General features: G+C 45.0%; 2 protein-coding genes across 3 annotated transcripts in view; both read right to left on the reverse strand.

Annotated features, from left to right (window-relative positions):
• Window positions 1–6,705, reverse strand: part of iqgap3 (IQ motif containing GTPase activating protein 3) — a 16,839-nt gene extending 10,134 nt beyond the window's left edge. The window contains exons 1-16 of the mRNA XM_035164789.2: window positions 6,533–6,705; window positions 4,775–4,862; window positions 3,521–3,677; window positions 3,356–3,433; window positions 2,886–2,962; window positions 2,734–2,801; window positions 2,425–2,538; window positions 2,164–2,342; window positions 1,982–2,063; window positions 1,734–1,897; window positions 1,568–1,652; window positions 1,213–1,376; window positions 940–1,100; window positions 339–454; window positions 87–250; window positions 1–6 (exon numbers count right to left, since the gene is read on the reverse strand). The exon at window positions 1–6 is cut by the window's left edge and continues 85 nt beyond it. Of these exons, the coding sequence (XP_035020680.2) occupies window positions 1–6; window positions 87–250; window positions 339–454; window positions 940–1,100; window positions 1,213–1,376; window positions 1,568–1,652; window positions 1,734–1,897; window positions 1,982–2,063; window positions 2,164–2,342; window positions 2,425–2,538; window positions 2,734–2,801; window positions 2,886–2,962; window positions 3,356–3,433; window positions 3,521–3,677; window positions 4,775–4,862; window positions 6,533–6,563 (1,734 nt within the window). The 5' untranslated portion in view covers window positions 6,564–6,705. The remainder of the gene's footprint in view (window positions 7–86; window positions 251–338; window positions 455–939; window positions 1,101–1,212; window positions 1,377–1,567; window positions 1,653–1,733; window positions 1,898–1,981; window positions 2,064–2,163; window positions 2,343–2,424; window positions 2,539–2,733; window positions 2,802–2,885; window positions 2,963–3,355; window positions 3,434–3,520; window positions 3,678–4,774; window positions 4,863–6,532) is intronic.
• A 273-nt stretch (window positions 6,706–6,978) lies between these two features.
• On the reverse strand, window positions 6,979–12,733 carry xrcc2 (X-ray repair complementing defective repair in Chinese hamster cells 2). Of its 2 annotated transcripts, none has more exons than XM_035164795.2 (6): window positions 12,426–12,733; window positions 10,494–10,575; window positions 10,209–10,244; window positions 9,920–10,069; window positions 9,530–9,806; window positions 6,979–7,801 (listed from the first exon to the last, which is right to left on the reverse strand). In XM_035164795.2, the coding sequence occupies exons 1-6, from the start codon at window positions 12,468–12,470 to the stop codon at window positions 7,513–7,515; spliced, it is 879 nt and encodes a 292-aa protein (XP_035020686.1). In that variant the 5' UTR covers window positions 12,471–12,733; the 3' UTR covers window positions 6,979–7,512. The 2 variants fall into 2 exon arrangements, with proteins under 2 accessions (XP_035020686.1, XP_035020687.1); XM_035164796.2 differs by lacking the exon at window positions 12,426–12,733 and adding an exon at window positions 11,405–11,478.
• Between the last annotated feature and the right edge of the window lie 6,528 nt (window positions 12,734–19,261).

The following is a 19,261-nucleotide window of genomic DNA, read 5'->3' on the forward strand; positions in this document are numbered from 1 at the left end:
GCTCACCTGATTTGACACGGGGAGGTCACGTGACTTCAGGCTGATGGGGATTGGATGTGGAGTAAAGGTCAGAGGTCAGAGGTTACCTGAGCTTTGTGCTGACGGGTTCTGCTCAGCAGTGTCAGGTATCGACAGGCGTTGTCAGGTAGGACGTCCTCCAGGCCACAAGAGGGCAGCAGCAGAGCAGAGAGCAGCTGCTGATTGTCTCCTCTGATCACGGCCTTGTTAATCACACCCAAAACTACGAGCTCTGAGGTCACAGGTCAAAAATCACAAGTCAGAGAGAAGGGGTTGGTGTGATGTGTATTATTGTTGTGTAGTTGTGTGCGTGTGCGTACTCTGTTGTGCGTCCAGCACTGAGCTGTTGACACTGTTGATTTTCTCCTGAAGCTGATTCCAAGTCAGTTGAGCGCCGCCCCCCTGCTGCTTCACATCTGCCAGACGCTCAAAGTACCTGAACACGCCACAGACACGTACATGATGCGTCTTTGTGTACTGTTTTTTGTTGTTTGTTAGACAATGTTCTGTTCTGCAGTTGCTGAAGCACTTTGGCCCAATAACAACGGCCCCATGGGAGCAATAAAGTATATTTGATTTGAATACGTCACTCACACACACACACACACACACACACACACACACACACACACACACACACACACACACACACACACACACACACACACACACACACACACACACACACACACACACACACACACACACACTTCGTTTCTTTATGATTACGATCAGTGAACCTGACGAACTAGTTGGATTTAGTGTGACAGACCGCTCCGCACTTCATATTGTGGTGATACAATAAGACATTAATATAGAGGGTTACAGGAAAAACCCTTTGTCATCTTGTCCTACCTCTATATGAACAGACAGACAGACAGACAGACAGACAGACAGACAGACAGACAGACAGACAGGTACCTGTCCAGCAGGGTGTCATCTACATCAGAGAGTCCTGCAGATGAACTGACCAATGAGGAGCTGAACTGCTGCAGGTTTCCCACCTCCAAAGACTGATTGATGAGAGCGACAGCTGACAGCATCTCTACAGCAACGAAGAGCTCCTCCTGCTGCAGCTCCCCCTGGTGGAGAGCATGGGAACAGTGAGTGCTAGTCCAACAGCTCCACCAGCGGAAACAACCTGTATGTGGACGTCTCTCTCTCGTGTACGAGTGTGTCTCATGTGTGTCTCACTTGTCCACTCTGTCCCTGCAGCAGCTGTAGTTCTCTGTGATACAAAGCAGCAGCAAAAGGAAACACCTGAGGCAGCTGGAGGTCAGAGGTCATCAGACAGCTGAGTGTGTGTCTGGGGTCACTGCGACGTAACGCAGCATTTACATTCTGCACGGCTGCCTGCACTGAAACACACAGACACACAATTAACTCATTAAACACAGATGGGGAGAGGGGGGTCAGTCTCTCTGATTGGACGTCTGGCCTCCTGGTGGCTCAGCAGTGTGTCTCTCTTCTGAAACATCAGGAAACTGTTGCTCGTGTTGGTGCATTGACAGTAACTGTCCAGCAAGTGTCACTGTGGTGGGACACTCACTGTTTCTGGCTCCCTTTGCATCTTCGTTGGCGAGTGTGATGCCGTCCTGCAGGTCATCAGGGTTCAGAGGATCAACACAGCCTTCCTGGTGTCAGAGGGCACAGAGGGGGGGGACTCATGTCATGTGTATTCATACATGTCTGAATTTATTTCAGCGTTTACATACCAGCGCCCTCTGCTGGCGGTCTACTGACAGCTGGTCCAGGTACCAGGGGCCGTTGTCAGTATGGAGGCCTCTGAGGGCCAAACATGGCAGCTGCAGAGCAGAGAGCAGAGAGAGCTCATCTGCAGAGTCCAGAGCTTCATCCACCTGCTCCACGGCTGAACGCACTGAAAAGAAATAATCAATAATCACCTCTGATCACACTGATCCATCATCAATACTCACACTGACTGATATGGATCCCTTCTCACCATTAACCACGTTGATGTTGTTCTGAATTTCCCTCTGAGTCAGAAACTCTTCATACATGTCTTTATCTTCTGAACCTTGACACTGCACACACACACACACACACACACACACACACTGATCATGCTAGAACACGCAGTCCTCTGATTGGACAGACTGATCGACCATCACATGAGACCCTCACCCAGCTGCTCGCTCGTTCAGCCTTTCTTCTTCTAGCCTGACTCAGCATCTCCTGATAGACGCTCATTAGCGCCTCCTGCAGGTTACGCAGCATGGCGTTAGGATTCCTCAGAGCCCTCGTGGTCACGCCCAGTTCTCCTCGGTCCACCGCTTCGTTGATGGCGATCACTGCTGCATGGACTGATGGGAGAAAAGAGAAGGGGAGGTTGCAGTGTGATAATGAGAGGAGAGGCTCAGAGCCAATCAGAGGGGTTCTCTTTACCTGCAGCCTCGTCCACGGACAGCTCATTGGCCAGGATTCCTCCAATCTTGTTGAATGCCGGCATCTGGATCCCGTATTTATCCAACTCCAACTTCATGTTGTTGATCTCCTCGTCTGGAAACATGAGAAAAACATGTGACGTGTGTATGTAGATCAGTCACTAATGTTTACTGCAATAACATAAAGTAAAACATTTAATTGATCAAAGTGTTAGTTGTAAATTATCTCGACTGTTACAGCGACATTTTCTAATTCCATGAACTATCTCTCTCTATCTGGAAGGTTTTAGTCAATTTGTTTGTTTTTTACCTGTAAACTTGACTTTCCCATAGAGGTCATGGATCTGTGGAGCCACGCCCAGTCTGTAGAGATACAGGCTGCAGAATGACAGGAAGACAGACAGGTGAACAGACAGACAGGTAGACAGACAGACAGGTGAACAGACAGACAGGTGAAGTCACCTGAGTGCGTGGATACAGTAGACAGTTCTGGGCATGTTCTTCTTGTCGTACACGTCTGTTGTTTCAGGATAAAAGATCTGGAAACAACAACTGGTGATCAATATACACGCTGATCAATCAATGCTCTGATCAATCAATACGCTGATCAATCAATGCTCTGATCAATCAATGCTCTGATCAATCAATACGCTGATCAATCAATACGCTGATCAATCAATACGCTGATCAATCAATACGCTGATCAATCAATACTCTGATCAATCAATGCTCTGATCAATCAATACGCTGATCAATCAATACGCTGATCAATCAATACGCTGATCAATCAATGCTCTGATCAATCAATACTCTGATCAATCAATGCTCTGATCAATCAATGCTCTGATCAATCAATGCTCTGATCAATCAATGCTCTGATCAATCAATGCTCTGATCAATCAATGCTCTGATCAATCAATGCGTTCACTGACCGCTGGCAGTCCTAGCTTCGCCATGGCGTTCCTCCAGTGATTGATGTTGTCAGTGTGACGGAACTGAAGACCCACAGCCTGAACAGATCAATACAGACAATTGTTGATTGTGTGGTGTGTATCAACGTTGTGTGTCTGTGGTGCGTTAGTGTGTGGCTGTGTGACCTGGTATCGTTGTTGCTCTGGGTCATAGATCTTCTTCAGAGGGACGGAGTTGGGAGCGAATCGATGACCCAGTTTAGCCAGAATGACCCCGTTCCTGAGCCCCTCCTCCAGGTCAGTGGGAGCAGGAAGCTCCTCCACTAGACACGCCTCCATCCACCTAAACAGGAAGAACATTTTTGAAAAACTAGAATTACCGCACTGCGGTTGAATGCTTTCACCAACCAGTGCAGTTTCCGTGTGCATATTTCTAGATAACTGCTGAAAACAATCAAGGAACCTTAATGTTCACAGTATAAAGTTAAACTTCAGATTTCACCGTGAGTCCTGACAGAGTCACGGCATCAAGCCATGAGAAGAGGAAGTGAAACTTTCTGACACGCAGCATCACGGCAGTATTTATTTATTTAGAGCATCGGACTGATTCCCTCACATCAGTGGATCCTCACCTCCTCTGGGATACTGTTTGGAAAGTGAATAGTTGATCTCCAGGTCGCTCTGTGCGCCTGATGGAACAGCCACGTTCACTGCAGTGATTTGATGATACACGCACAGTGTTAGAAGATATTATTAAAAACTGTTAATGACTCGGCTCTGTAACTTCGCTGTTTAATGGAATCTGAACGTAATTTGCTGTAAGTTGTTTTATATATTTTTCAATTAAAAAGTTTGTGTGGAACAGATAAGTCGCACGAGCACAACTAAAGCTGTTGGTTTTAATGTAAATGCCCGGTTTTGTGCGTACGCAGCGGTTATACATGAGACCCCTGGACAGTAGAAGAGCATCAACCCAGCAGCATCTGCTCCTTTGTGAGGAGGAGCAGGAGCACTACTCTACAAAATGACCTCCTTGTGTGTCGGCAGCTCCTGGATGTTCTCAACTAATGATACAATGTTCAAAAGTCAAGATTTTATACTGGACTCATTAAGAGTAGTGATGTAGTGATATAAGGTCACTGTGACCTTTGAGCCCGGAATCTAATCAGTTTATCCTCGAGTCCAAGTGAACGTTTGTAGCAAATTTGAGCATATGTAAACATAAAGTATGATGTCACCGAGCTGCAGGTCAAACCTGGACTGGCCCAGGACCGGACCTGGACCGGACCTGGACTGGTCTGGACCAGGACCGGACCTGGACTGGACCAGGACCGGACCTGGACTGGCCTGGTCCAGGACCGGCCTAGACCAGGACCGGACCGAACCACCACCTGTGAACACGTCTCAGGACAGATGCTGACCCCAGGTGTGAACACTCACCTCTTGGCCTCCTCCAACCTGCACAGGTACTGATACGCAACGTTCTGGATCCTCTGTTCATCCATCTGCTCTGCAGTCAGACGCTCGTCTACACAACACAGACACACAACATTAACACACAACACACAATGTTAACACAAAACCTTAACCCACAACATTAACACACAACACACAATGTTAACACAAAACCTTAACCCACAACATTAACACACAGACACACAACGTTAACACACAAAACCTTAACCCACAACATTAACACACAGACACACAACGTTAACACACAAAACCTTAACCCACAACATTAACACACAGACACACAACGTTAACACACAAAACATTAACACACAACAATAACACACAAAACGTTAACACACAACACACACACACACAACGGTAACACAAAACAAACAGACACTGTGAGACACAGATGTTTTTCTCGAATATTAATACTAATAATCTATAATAACATAATGTCACAATCAATAACTAACAGCTGCAGGTTAGTTAACAGCTGGAGGTCAGTTAACAGCTGGAGGTCAGTTAACAGCTGGAGGTCAGTTAACAGCTGCAGGTCAGTTAACAGCTGGAGGTTAGTTAACAGCTGCTGGTCAGTTAACAGCTGGAGGTCAGTTAACAGCTGGAGGTCAGTTAACAGCTGGAGGTCAGTTAACAGCTGCAGGTTAGTTAACAGCTGGAGGTCAGTTAACAGCTGCAGGTCGGTTAACAGCTGGAGGTCAGTTAACAGCTGCAGGTTAGTTAACAGCTGGAGGTTAGTTAACAGCTGCTGGTTAGTTAACAGCTGGAGGTCAGTTAACAGCTGGAGGTTAGTTAACAGCTGCTGGTTAGTTAAATAGTGGTTAGTTAACAGCTGGAGGTTAGTTAACAGCTGCTGGTTAGTTAACAGCTGGAGGTCAGTTAACAGCTGGAGGTTAGTTAACAGCTGGAGGTCAGTTAACAGCTGCAGGTCAGTTAACAGCTGGAGGTCAGTTAACAGCTGCTTTAGTTAACAGCTGGAGGTTAGTTAACAGCTGCTGGTTAGTTAACAGCTGGAGGTCAGTTAACAGCTGGAGGTTAGTTAACAGCTGCTGGTTAGTTAACAGCTGGAGGTCAGTTAACAGCTGGAGGTTGTTAACAGCTGGAGGTCAGTTAACAGCTGAGGTTAGTTAACAGCTGCTGGTTAGTTAACAGCTGCAGGTCAGTTAACAGCTGGAGGTTAGTTAACAGCTGGAGGTTAGTTAACAGCTGCAGGTCAGTTAACAGCTGCAGGTCAGTTAACAGCTGGAGGTTAGTTAACAGCTGCTGGTTAGTTAACAGCTGGAGGTCAGTTAACAGCTGGAGGTCAGTTAACAGCTGGAGTATAACAGCTGCTGGTTGGTTAACAGCTGGAGGTCAGTTAACAGCTGCAGGTTAGTTAACAGCTGCAGGTCAGTTAACAGCTGGAGGTCAGTTAACAGCTGGAGGTTAGTTAACAGCTGCTGGTTAGTTAACAGCTGGAGGTCAGTTAACAGCTGCAGGTCAGTTAACAGCTGGAGGTTAGTTAACAGCTGCAGGTTAGTTAACAGCTGGAGGTCAGTTAACAGCTGCAGGTCAGTTAACAGCTGCAGGTTAGTTAACAGCTGCTGGTTAGTTAACAGCTGCAGGTCAGTTAACAGCTGCAGGTCAGTTAACAGCTGGAGGTTAGTTAACAGCTGGAGGTCAGTTAACAGCTGGAGGTCAGTTAACGTGATAACGTGATAACATGTGGACAGTTGAACTCACAGCGGGTCTCCGCAGCGGTGTAATCCGCCATGTTGACGGTTCCCTCGGTGTCTTCTCGGTTGAACTCGTTTTTCGGTTGAATTCGTTATAAACGTGAAGAAGAAATTCGAACGTTACCGACGAGAAGAAACCTTCAAACTGCTTCCGGAGTTTGAAATCTCCCGCCACTCTATCATTGGCCGGCCGGTCAGCTGCCTTCCGGATTGGCTGGAATCTTGTCGCGTTGAATTGTGGTCTGTGTAGTTTTCATGTATATGACCGGCAGTAGAGATGGGCGGGACCAGACTTTATAAGTTCGATACTATACAGATACTTTTAGTTTTACTGATACAGATATAAATAGAAATATTGCACAAAAACACAGATTATATATTATTAAAATTAATAAATTGTAAAAGAATATTAAAAAATAAATACAAACTAAATGTAATCCATAAAAAACGTAATATCATCATATCTTTTTATTTATACAGTCATCAAATATCATTTTATCTTCATTGAATAATACAGTCTTCAGAATTGTTATTATTACCACAAAACTACACTGTGGAACACTGAAGGTCCATAAACCCATCTGGGCCTCCTCAGAACCTCCTGATAGTCATTAGATGATCCTTTCTATGACAACATAGATACCTGGAGGCTCCACTGGAACATCCATATTTACCACATCAGGGAAGTTTTTATATGACCTGTAGATCCTCCTCAGTAGAGTCTCCAAATGAGCACAGGAATTACCATTACAATCTCGAGAACCTCCTAGAACCTCATTTACATCAAGATCCATAGTAAGGACCTCTGGACCCTTCCAGAACAGAAACAAGTATCAAGTATTTTCTTTATTACTCTCTTATCTTGTTCTGAGTCACAGGTTCAGTATCAGTAAACAGGTTCGATCAGTTCACCGGAGAAGAAAATCAGTACAACTCCTGCTTCTCTACAAACCTTTCTGAACTCCACTCATGAAAGAAAGGAGAATTTCAGGTGAACTCCACTCCTCCGTCCGTCACGTAGAAGGAGCTGCTCCTTGGAGCCTTGGTCCCACAGGAGGTGCAGTGGACAGTGAAGACCTGGCGCCTCCCCTGCTCCTCGCTGCTTCCTGCTGTGGCGGACACGTTATTAGGAGCCTCCTGTCGTGTGCACAGCAGCCGGTGGGTCACCAGTCGTTGCCAGGGGCGACAGAGGTATGGTCGGTCGGAGTCCGAGGAGGCTCCACTGTGGCTCCTCCTGATGGCGTGGCAGGTGGCAAAGACAGTGATTCTGTAATCCCTGAGAGGAAGAACCACAGATGGAACTGACTCAAAGCTTTGAAATGTTTACAGGTTCTTCAGTTCTGTGTGGTTCTTTAAGAACAAATAAACATCAGTTTCTTCAACCACCTAAAATTTTGAATTGAGAAAAACTTAATTTTCTCACAGTTCGTTCAACTTCTTTTAGTCCTGAGACCCTCAAAAGTAAGACCTCTATAACCCCTCATTGTCAACTAGAACCCTCACAATAACCACAGGAACCAAAAGCATCCTAGAGGATCTCTCGGACTTCTTATTAGACATTAGAAGCCTTTCAGTGGCCACAAAACCCAAACAATTACATGAACGATGACCAGAAACACCTTAGAACTTCCTCTGCAGTCACTGAGAAAATTCTAGAGGTTTTTCCACCTGCTGAACTGATTGAACCGTAAAATCCTCTGAAAGGAGAAAATAACCTCCTTAATAAACTTTAACACGTCTTCAGTTACCTGTAGAACCTACCAACTAGAACCTCATTAATGACCACCAGAACCACAGACCCCTTCTATTTCCTACATAACGAGAAGAACTCTCTTACTACATACAGTAGTAAGCTGCGGCCACATCGTGGATTATGATCTGTGGATCGCGTATCAGAGATCGTGATCATAATGGTGGATCCTGTATGGTGTTGGCATCTGATAGTGGTGGTGGACCACGATCAAGGTGGCAGCTGATGGTGGATCCTGATGTCGGCAGTGGATCCTGACTGTGGACGATGGTGGATCCTGATCGTGGTGGCTGCTGACCGTAGACTATGATCACAACAAGACTGCTTGATATATAATATTTCTCCTCAGACACTCGACCATTACTGACAATAATCCATCAGTTCATTGACCTTCAGCTACAAAGTGTTTATTCTAATCAAAGCTGTAAATACTCTGATCTCTCTGATGTTCTCTGTTCCACGTGACATCTGTTCACTTGTGTCCGTCCTGGGAGACGGATCCTCACATGTGTCTCTGAGGTTTCTACCTTCTTTACCTGTGAAAGGTTTTAGTAGTTTGACTCTTGAGGGTTAAGAACAGAGGACGTCTCACCTTGTTAAAGACTATGAGACAAACTGGGATTTGTGAATATGAGACTATACTAATAAGATTTCATTGATTGATTGATTGATAAAAAAACCTCACCACTTAATGGACAACTAGAACCCACTAAAGGAATTTCAAACCTCCTCATTCTCCAATGACTACCACAAACACTTAAAGGACCTGTAGAACTTTTTGGGTAAGCACATGCACAACCCAGTAAAACTACCAAATGGACCATTAGAACCCCCTGAAGGAACATTAGAACTTTTTACAAGACAACCAGAATCTCCAGCACCACCCATAGTTGAACCCATAGAACCCCCTTAAGTATCACTGGATGCATTTAATGAACAATGTGAACCCCCTTAAGGATCTCTAGAACATCTTACTGGACAGCCAGAACCTCCTTAAGGATCACGAGAACCACCTAACGGACCAATTGAACTGAAGGATCACAGCGTCTTCTTACTAGAAAACCAGAAGAACCTCCTTAAGGACCACTGGAACCACCTTAATCACCACTCCATCCAACTAAAGAGCCACTAAAACCTCCTCAGGGGTCGCAAGAACCTCCTTATGAACCATTACAAATTCCAAAATAATGAATCGACCTATTGCACCACTAGAACCCTCTAATGGACCAGGAACCTTCATTGATGGATATCCACCTGAGCAGTCGGCCCAGCAGCTCTGAACATTTGCTGAGCTTGTCCTCCTGCTTGGCAAAGCTGGCCCCGCCCTCGCAGCGATCCAGCCAATAGAAAGCAGAGATGCTGTCAATAAGGAGGAGCGCCAGACCAGGCCTCGATGAGAAGGAGTTCTCCAGGAAGTGGAGGGTGAGGAGGAGCTGGGAGGAGGAGGAGCAGTGGACGACCAGGAGGCGAGACAGACACGAACGCAACACCTCCTCATCTGACCCAGCTAAGGGCGAGCTGGTAGAGAGAGCTGGACACACATGAAGAGAGAGAGACAACGAAGCTTAGAGTGTGTGTGTGTGTGTGTGTGTGTGTGTGTGTGTGTGTGTGTGTGTGTGTGTGTGTGTGTGTGTGTGTGTGTACCTGGGTTCAGTCTGCTGTCCATGATGCTGACCAGACGTAACATGTCCAGACTGTAGTTGGTGTCCACAAACACAACGTCCACCTCCAGTCCGCCAGCAGCCTTCGGCAACACACAGCGACACAGCAGGTGGTACAGAAGCTCCGTCTTACCTGAGACACAGACACACAGACACACAGACACACACACACCACACAGACAACAACACACAGACACACACACACACACACAATAAAACAGACACCTGCACAGGAAGTGCAGTCACAGCCGTTACATGTTCTGTGAACTCACCTGTTCCCTCTGTTCCATACAGCTCCACCACCTCACCTGAAAACAGAGAGAAATTACATCATCAAAATAAAAGCAGCTGAGTTGACATGATGATGTCATCCTCAGGATGTGATGTCACCTATCAACATGTGTCTCGTGGGTGTGTTCATGTTTAGTTATGACTCTGAAGAGGAGGAACATATGTGATGTAAACAGCACTAGTCAAGTGTATCACAGAATGAAATCATTAAGATCACATGACATGTGGTGACAGGATCTATGAGCTGACTGCACGTGGTCAGTCACCATGGTCGGGTCCGCCATCTTCAGGAAACAGACGAGGTTCGATGTCCTTCAGACAGCGACGAGCCTCCAGACGTGCAAACAGCTGCAGAGACACACAGCTCATCACTCTGTTGTTGATACACTGCTCCAGGTCATAGACTGGGCCACCTCCTGTATTAAACACTTTGTCTTCTCCAGGTCATAGACTGGGCCACCTCCTGTATTAAACACTTTGTCTTCTCCAGGTCATAGACTGGGCCACCTCCTGTATTAAACACTTTGTCTTCTCCAGGTCATAGACTGGGCCACGTCCTGTATTAAACACTTTGTCTTCTCCAGGTCATAGACTGGGCCACCTCCTGTATTAAACACTTTGTCTTCTCCAGGTCATAGACTGGGCCACCTCCTGTATTAAACACTTTGTCTTCTCCAGGTCATAGACTGGGCCACCTCCTGTATTAAACACTTTGTCTTCTCCAGGTCATAGACTGGGCCACCTCCTGTATTAAACACAGGGCAGTCAACAACAGAAAGTCCTTTAAACCAGATGGCCCCTGAAAATCTATTTACTACTACTCTTACTCTATAACTGTTACTACTCTTACTCTATGACTGTTACTACTCTTACTCTATAACTGTTACTACTCTTACTCTATGACTGTTACTACTCTTACTCTATAACTGTTACTACTCTTACTCAGTTACTACTGGTACTCCATTACTCTTACTACCAGTTCGCCACCTGCTGGTGATTCTTTATAAATACATGAAAGCTGCAGTTTCCCCCCCGACTTTTACTTTGAAAAGTATTTCAGACTTTTATCGTGAAACAGAAAACACGTGACAGCCCGTTAAATAAAACTGTGCGGTGAACTTCAACACAAATACTCTGATTACTTAGTTAAATGTAATATAAAGTAACGTATTCAAACCTGAGCGCCGCTTTCACTCATTTCAACGTGAACTTCTTCTCTTCTTCCGCCTGTGTGAGCTACGTCATTTCCTGTTCCTGTCTTACCGTAAATGATGGAGACGTTACCGTAACGTCAGTAATAGGAGCGCAGTGAGCGGATGTTTCCAGTCCGCATCCATGTTAACAGATGAGACCTGACACACATGCTGCCGTAGACCCGTTTTCAAAATAAGAGCCCTCCTGCGTTTCTGTTGACTGAATCCTTTCAATTTGTTGTAAAAAGGTTTTATATTTTGAAATATTTGCAGGAGTGGAAGATCCAACCCTGTTGTCCCCTGTACCTGCGAGCTGGGTCACCTGGTCAGCATCTTTGTGACAATATGTCCACTTGTCCCTGAGGAGCACTGACCAATGAGAGGTGCAGAATACTTCCTGGTTTTCTACGTTATATTTGTGTCACTACCTGGAAGCAGTCATGTTGGAGGTGGAGTGTTTATTGACAGTTGCTCAGTCTCCATCCACAGATCGTGAACATTCATCGGATCACTGCAGACGTGTGTCAACATAAAGCTAAATCTCTGTCGGCTCGTTTATACGCTCGCTGGTTGCCAGCTGCTCAGAGACTGGTCCAAACCACAAGTCACCTGATCACAATGTGATGATCAATACATTTATCAGCCGCACATACCTGAGCCCAACAATCTGGAGTCGTGACGACAAGTCCTGAGTAACAATTAGTCCAAGTCAGGATCCACAATTCCCAAGTCAGTAAAACATAAAAATGTCCAGAGTAAGTACCAACAACTTCAAAGTAAGTACTGACAAGTACAAGTTCCATATCTGTATGTTGTACTGAAACAAATGCAAATAAAGACACAACGTCCAGGACGCTGCTAACGCGAGCACTGCCTGACAGGAGGACCCACTCCTTACACTGGAACCTCCTCAAGCACCTCAAGGTCCCTTTCAAGGACCCTTCTGACATCTACCTGGAAAATCTGTCATGTGACTATTATGGTGGTCAACAACACGCGTCTCACCTGTACAGCGATGTAGAGTCCAGGTATGATGAAGGTCTCAAACATGATCTCAGCCAGGTACTCTCTGTTCTCTGGAGTGTTGAGAGGAGGCTCTGTCTAAACACACACACACACACACACACACACACACACACACAAAGGAACCTAAAACCCTCTAAACCTGCTCCAGGGCTGATACAACCTCCTCCAAACCCTCCCAACATCTGGAACCCCCTCAAGGACGTCTCTAATCTCCCAGTGGACACCTGGAACCTGTTCAATCATCAGTCAGTCAGAGTCAGAGTCATTGGTCATAAACAGTAAACTCCGCCCCTTCTATGAGCAAACACTCAGATCTTGATGAGGAAAACCTGAGTTAACTTAACGAGTTGAAACCCAGCGTCATGTGACCACTTAGCCTGACTGTGATTGTTAGGTTAAGTTCAGCTGGATAAACAGATCCTGGACATGTTGAACGTGCTTCATAGAACAGGCCCCTGGATTAAATGTGACTTCTATAACAAACGTTTACTCCTTAATCAATCAATCAATCACATGTTATTCGTCTCATATTCCCAGTTTGTCTCATATTCCCAGTTTGTCTCATATTCCCAGTTTGTCTCATAGATGTTAACAAGGAGCAACTTCCTCTGTTCTTCACTCAACTAGAGTCAAATAGAAACTTAGTGATCAGTGAATAAAGCTCAGTCCCATGTGAGGATCCTCTCCCAGGACACAAGTCCAACAGATGCTGATGGAACTGAACACATCAACACAACAACACATCAACACAACAACACATCAACACAACAACACATCAACACAACAACAGGATTCACTATGAGAAGAAACCGTTTTGGTAAAACTTTACAATGACGTTCAGTCATGAGTCATTTATAAGCCTTTAGTTAACAATGAAAAAATCATTTACAAAACATTAATATACATTTGTCAATGATTGATAAGTGCTATGTTCATGTATTTGAAAGTCATTTACAAAGTTTTAGTAAATCATGAAATGATCATGAAGAAACCGTTAATGATTAATAAATAATGTTTTGATGTAAATTGTGAATTACTCTGCTGGGGAACACGATTTCTTCTCTGCCTTGATCTGCTTGGATCCCTGGTGGACCTCTGCAGGTCTGTGAGGTCCCTGGAGGGTCCTCAGGCCTCAGTGTGGGAACACCAGCAGCACTTAATGACAAACAGTCAGAGCGACCTTTGACCCTGAGCTGAAGAGAAGATGTTACAGTTCCACAGTCAGTCTCAGAGAGGTCAGATGTCACAGATCAGACTCGTTCCCACGTTTGTCAAGTGTGATTTTACAGCCGGGCAGATGGCCAATCGACTTCAGCCGTGAGCCTGGTCACCATGACAACAGCTGTGCTGTGTTCCAGTGCCCAAACACATAGTTCAGAGTTTCTGATGATTCAGCCTGAAGCTTTCCATGATGTCACGTCGCTGTCACATCGCTCTGACATCACTGTGACATCACTGTGACATCACTGTCAGAACTTAAACACTTCAACCCCCTCCATTGGCATAGTTGTGGGTAGATAATGAGGGAATTGAAATGTTTCTGTGAACTATCCCTTTAACTTACATTTATCGAGGTCTTAAAAAGCATTAAATTAAATTAAATTAAGAGAGAGGATAGACCACACCCCCTCTCCCTCCTCAGTCAGTGTGTGTCTCTCGTCCAGGATGAACGTGTTGCTCTCTCTCTCTCTGTGGTTTGTTCTGCTGGTGTCAACCTGCTATGGTGAGTGACCTCTGACCTCTGAAGGTAGATAACAGAACCTGATCCATCGAGTGATCGATGCTTTGAACTGTTTAAGTCATGAGGGGGTTCAGTTGTGAGGAGGTTCTAACAGTGGTGAGGAGGTTCTAACAGTCGTGAGGAGGTTCTAACAGTGGTGAGGAGGTTCTAACAGTGGTGGGGAGGTTATAACAGTCGTGAGGAGGTTCTAACAGTGGTGAGGAGGTTCTAACAGTCATGATGAGGTTCTAACAGTGGTGAGGAGGTTCTTACAGTTGTGGGGAGGTTATAACAGTCATGAGGAGGTTCTAACAGTGGTGAGGAGGTTCTAACAGTCGTGGGGAGGTTCAAACAGATGTGAGGAGGTTCTAACAGTGGTGAGGAGGTTCTAACAGTCGTGGGGAGGTTCAAACAGTGGTGAGGAGGTTCTCACAGTTGTGAGAAGGTTCTAACAGTCATGAGGAGGTTCTAACAGTCGTGAGAAGGTTCTAACAGTTGTGGGGAGGTTCTAACAGTTGTGGGGAGGTTCTAACAGTCGTGGGGGGTTATAACAGTTGTGGGGAGGTTCTCACAGTCATGAGGAGGTTCTACAGTGGTGAGGAGGTTCTAACAGTTGTTGGGAGGTTATAACAGTCATGGGGAGGTTCTCACAGTCATGAGGAGGTTCTACAGTGGTGAGGAGGTTCTAACAGTTGTTGGGAGGTTATAACAGTCATGGGGAGGTTCTCACAGTCATGAGGAGGTTCTACAGTGGTGAGGAGGTTCTAAAAGTCGTGAGGAGGTTCTACAGTGGTGAGGAGGTTTTAATAGTTGTGAGGAGGTTCTAACAGTTGTGGGGAGGTTCTAACAGTTGTGAGAAGGTTCTAACAGTTGTGGGGAGGTTCTAACAGTCATTGGGAGGTTCTAACTGTCGTGAGGAGGTTCTAACAGTCGTGGGGAGGTTCTAACAGTTGTGGGGAGGTTCTAACAGTTGTGGGGAGGTTCTAACAGTCATTGGGAGGTTCTAACAGTCGTGGAGGTTCTAACAGTTGTGGGAGGTTCTAACAGTCGTGGGGAGGTTCTAACAGTTGTGGGGAGGTTCTAACAGTTGTGGGGAGGTTCTAACAGTCGTGGGGAGGTTCTAACAGTCGTGGGGAGGTTCTAACAGTCGTGGGGAGGTTCTAACAGTTGTGGGGAGGTTCTAACAGTCGTGGGGAGGTTCTAACAGTCGTGGGGAGGTTCTAACAGTTGTGAGAAGGTTCTAACAGTTGTGGGGAGGTTCTAACAGTCATTGGGAGGTTCTAACTGTCGTGAGGAGGTTCTAACAGTCGTGGGGAGGTTCTAACTGTCATTGGGAGGTTCTAACAGTTGTGGGGAGGTTCTAACAGTCATTGGGAGGTTCTAACAGTCGTGGGGAGGTTCTAACAGTCGGTGGGAGGTTCTAACAGTCGTGGGGAGGTTCTAACAGTCGTGGGGAGGTTCTAACAGTCGTGGGGAGGTTCTAACAGTCGTGGGGAGGTTCTAACAGTCGTGGGGAGGTTCTAACAGTTGTGGGGAGGTTCTAACAGTCGTGGGGAGGTTCTAAGTTCAGTGGTCAGTCTTATAAAAATACTGTAAAAACATGACACATGACACAATCATGTGTCTCATGATTTATTCCGTGTTTTATAGTCAAACTGGTTTAAAGGGGAAGCAGCTTTTTAAACCGAACTGAGGTGAAAGTAAAGAACTTTAGTGAGAACGTGTCCAGACCTGAAGCTTCTGCAGGAAGTCGCTCGACATGTTCACCCAACAAACTTTTGTATTTATCTGAAACCAAACGACAAAACTCTCTGAAGATTCACTGAGTGTGAAGCAGAAAAGAAAAATTAAAGCTGTTTGTGGTTTTATCTGATGATCGTCGTATGTTTACTATGATACAGGTTCCTATTGGCCGCTGAGTCTGCTAACAATCTTGTTTTACTTGACTGTAATAAACAGTATGTTCTCACTCTGAGGGTTTCTGTGAACAAACTGCCACTGATCCAACATAACGTCACATTTCAGCACCATCCATCATGACTTCTTACTCTATTACTTAAAAACTTGACTTCTCTCATCAGCGCCATCTGTCCACAAACTGCCTTACAGCACATGACTTGTCATAACAATATAAATGTTTTCTAACACATTAAAACAACAATAGAAACTGGGTAATGGATAATAACATATGTTATATATATATAACGTACATGTGCTGAAGTTCCACTTCCAGCAGTAAATGTTAAAGCAGGAGAGATTATAAGAACTCAATATGTACCAAACAATAAGAGACTGAACATGTGGCAGTGATCCTCAAGTCTTTCCATTGTGTGTCTGTGGGCAGTGATCCAGCTGCACCTCTGTTGTGTATTGATTCAACACTTTCTCCACAGTGTCTGATGCAATTGTGGCAACCAAGTGAAGTTGTGATTGATTAGTCTAATTTAACATTTAAATAGTACAATCACGAAAAAGCCGACAACACCACCCTTGAATATTAATCAAGGGAATATTAATTACTTCCAACCATAAGGCAATCAGGTTCAGTATACTAAGGAGTGTGAGACGTGGTTCCATCCAAGAATATTTTTTATTTCAAATCCCAATTTAAATCATTAGAGGAGCCATCACGCCATTCACACGTAAGAAGGGGGGAGGAATGATCCAGGGCTGAGCCTTGCTAGTGTAGAGGCAGGCTAGAGAAGGAGGAGTGGTATCCCTATGGAGAATCACCCGATCACACAAACATCCTCACACAGCCACCGAAAACACCAGCCTCCACCACCTCAGGACGAAACACACATCAGTAGGGCTCCATACAGTTGAATCAAAGAAATTAAAATAAAGAAACCCCAAAACAATATAAATTTATACCAGTTAAATTACAAAAAAACTCAATCCACACAATTATGTAAAGCCAAATAAGCCTGATAAATCTGATAAAGCTGATACAGCCGAGTGATCAAAAGGGCAAGCACTATTCTGCCACACTCTGATCATCACAATCTGTGCTCCCACTAGATTCCACTTGACTTTATTCCATCTCTGTTTTTCCTGTGAACTGGGCAGGAAGTCGTGCACCACCTCTTTCAGAATAAGTGTCTGCTCCTGACCAGAGTCTTGTACGTTACGTTTCACAGACTTCAAGACATTTCTGACGGATTTCACTGGAGCAGGTTGATAATTCACTGAACTGTGTGAAATGGTGTCCGGTAGTTCTGTCTGTTCAGGATCTGATCATTCAAACATCTTCTTATGAGTGTGTGAGTGGCTACGTGCACAGGTGTCAAAGAGGTGGACAGCACATTGTGTTTTTAAATAATGCTACGACCTCGTTTGACCTCTATGGTCCCATATAATCCACACCTGCACAAGTGAAAGGAGTCGTTTCAGGTAACATCTGGTCTGAAATCTACGATTCAGATCCTTTGATATAATTATGGGATGTTTGATTCCTAATCCACGGCTGAGTGCATCGAGTCGACCGCCCGCTCGCAGGAAGCCACTCTGCAGCACCGGATCCAATTTGTTCCGTCTTACAAGCTGCTTCTCCTTTTCCAGTGTGGAGATCTCTGCTGCATTGACTGCATCGAATGATTCCTGCTTGGTTCCGGTTCTCCAGGAAAGGTCCTGTTCATTTACACTGCTGCATCTCTTTTATCTGATCAGCCGCTGGCATTATGGCGACAGCTGCAGCCTCAGCTCTTCTCAGTCTTAACATCCATGCGATGGCTCTTTTTAGACTATGCCAAGTGAAGCAGTGGTTCATTTGTCTGTCGTGTCTGTGTTTTCAGAAAGTGCTGTACAGTGCAAAACAACTGTGTGAAATGTCTTCTTCTTCTTCTTTGTTTGGTTTATTGGCAGGGGCCAACCAACGTCAAGGTGCATTTAACGCCATCTACTGTGTTGGTCAACCGTTCCTGGAGGTACTGCAAAACCAGGTGGCTGCCTGGAGTGGACGAAGCAAGTTACAAAAATCTTCTTCAACTTCCTGTCTCCAATCCAGCTGTGTAGACTTCACACGTGATTCAATTAACCAACACAGTAGGTGGCGGTAATGTACCTTGACGTTGGTTGCCACCCGCCAATAAACCGAAGAAGAAGAAGAAGAAGAAGAAGAAGAAGAATAAGAAGAAGAAGAAGAAGTCACCTTCTACATATTCTGGATCATCTATAAGAGAGGGCGACGTTCTTCTGTCATTTTCTCTGATCAGAGGTGGATTCTGTACTTGAATGAACGGAGGACGTGAATGTGTGAATGATCATTTCTGTGTTTCACTTGGTCAATAAGATATTACGAGGTTAGTTAACAGTTGTGTAGACAAACAGTAGAAAAGTGTTTTCATTTTAACTCTGCCACCATCTGATACTTTATGATAAACATCTTTGAATGAAGATAACATGACATCTAATAACAGCATAATATTATTATATGACTGGACAAATAGTTTGTAGTACGTTAACGTCCCTGAGTCGTAGGTGTTCCTCAGGTCGGCAGTCACAGCTCTTCATGCTCGACCGTGTTTAATTCTTTGTACTGCAGCTGTTCGTGCTCAGACTCCCTGAAGTCGGACTGCATGCGAGTCCTGACATGTGACTCGTGTGTTTACATCTGAACAGACGAGACAAAGAACCTGATCCAAACTGAGCCGAGGCGTCGCTCAACGTCACATGAAGCCTGACGAAGGAAAATAACATGAATCAGTTTAACCTACAAACACTGATTGGCTGATTCCACTCGAGCTGAATTTACCTTAACTCCAAATTATATGTTTTTAAATGTGTCATGGTTTTTTATTCGTAAAGTGACTCTTGTATGTTTAGTTTAGCCTAGCTTAGCACAAACACTAGAAGCAGAGGGCAACTGTTAGCCTAGCTTAGCACATATACTGGAAGCAGAGGGCAACTGTTGAACTTGTCTCAGATTAACTCATCGATTTCCCTCCACAGGAAACGAAGAAGAGTTGACCACAGATTATTACCACATCCCCACGGCAACGGAAGACTACGACTACACCGCCACCTTCGACTACTACTATGGTAACAACAGTTACAGTACTGCAGTATTCAGAGTATTAGTAGTACTGACAGTATC

The sequence above is a fragment of the Hippoglossus stenolepis genome, chromosome 8, assembly GCF_022539355.2.
Source record: "Hippoglossus stenolepis isolate QCI-W04-F060 chromosome 8, HSTE1.2, whole genome shotgun sequence".
Taxonomy (NCBI): Eukaryota; Metazoa; Chordata; class Actinopteri; order Pleuronectiformes; family Pleuronectidae; genus Hippoglossus; species Hippoglossus stenolepis.

What these genes read in the sequence shown, in the direction of transcription:
- xrcc2 (XM_035164795.2), bottom strand. Translation starts at nt 12,470, where the DNA reads ATGTTTGAGACCTTCATCATACCTGGACTCTACATCGCTGTACAG. An exon ending in GACTCTACATCGCTGTACAG is followed by an intron (nt 10,576 to 12,425) that starts GTGAGACGCGTG and finishes GTGTCTCTGCAG; the next exon opens with CTGTTTGCACGTCTGGAGGC. An exon ending in GGACAGCAGACTGAACCCAG is followed by an intron (nt 9,807 to 9,919) that starts GTACACACACAC and finishes ATGTGTGTCCAG; the next exon opens with CTCTCTCTACCAGCTCGCCC.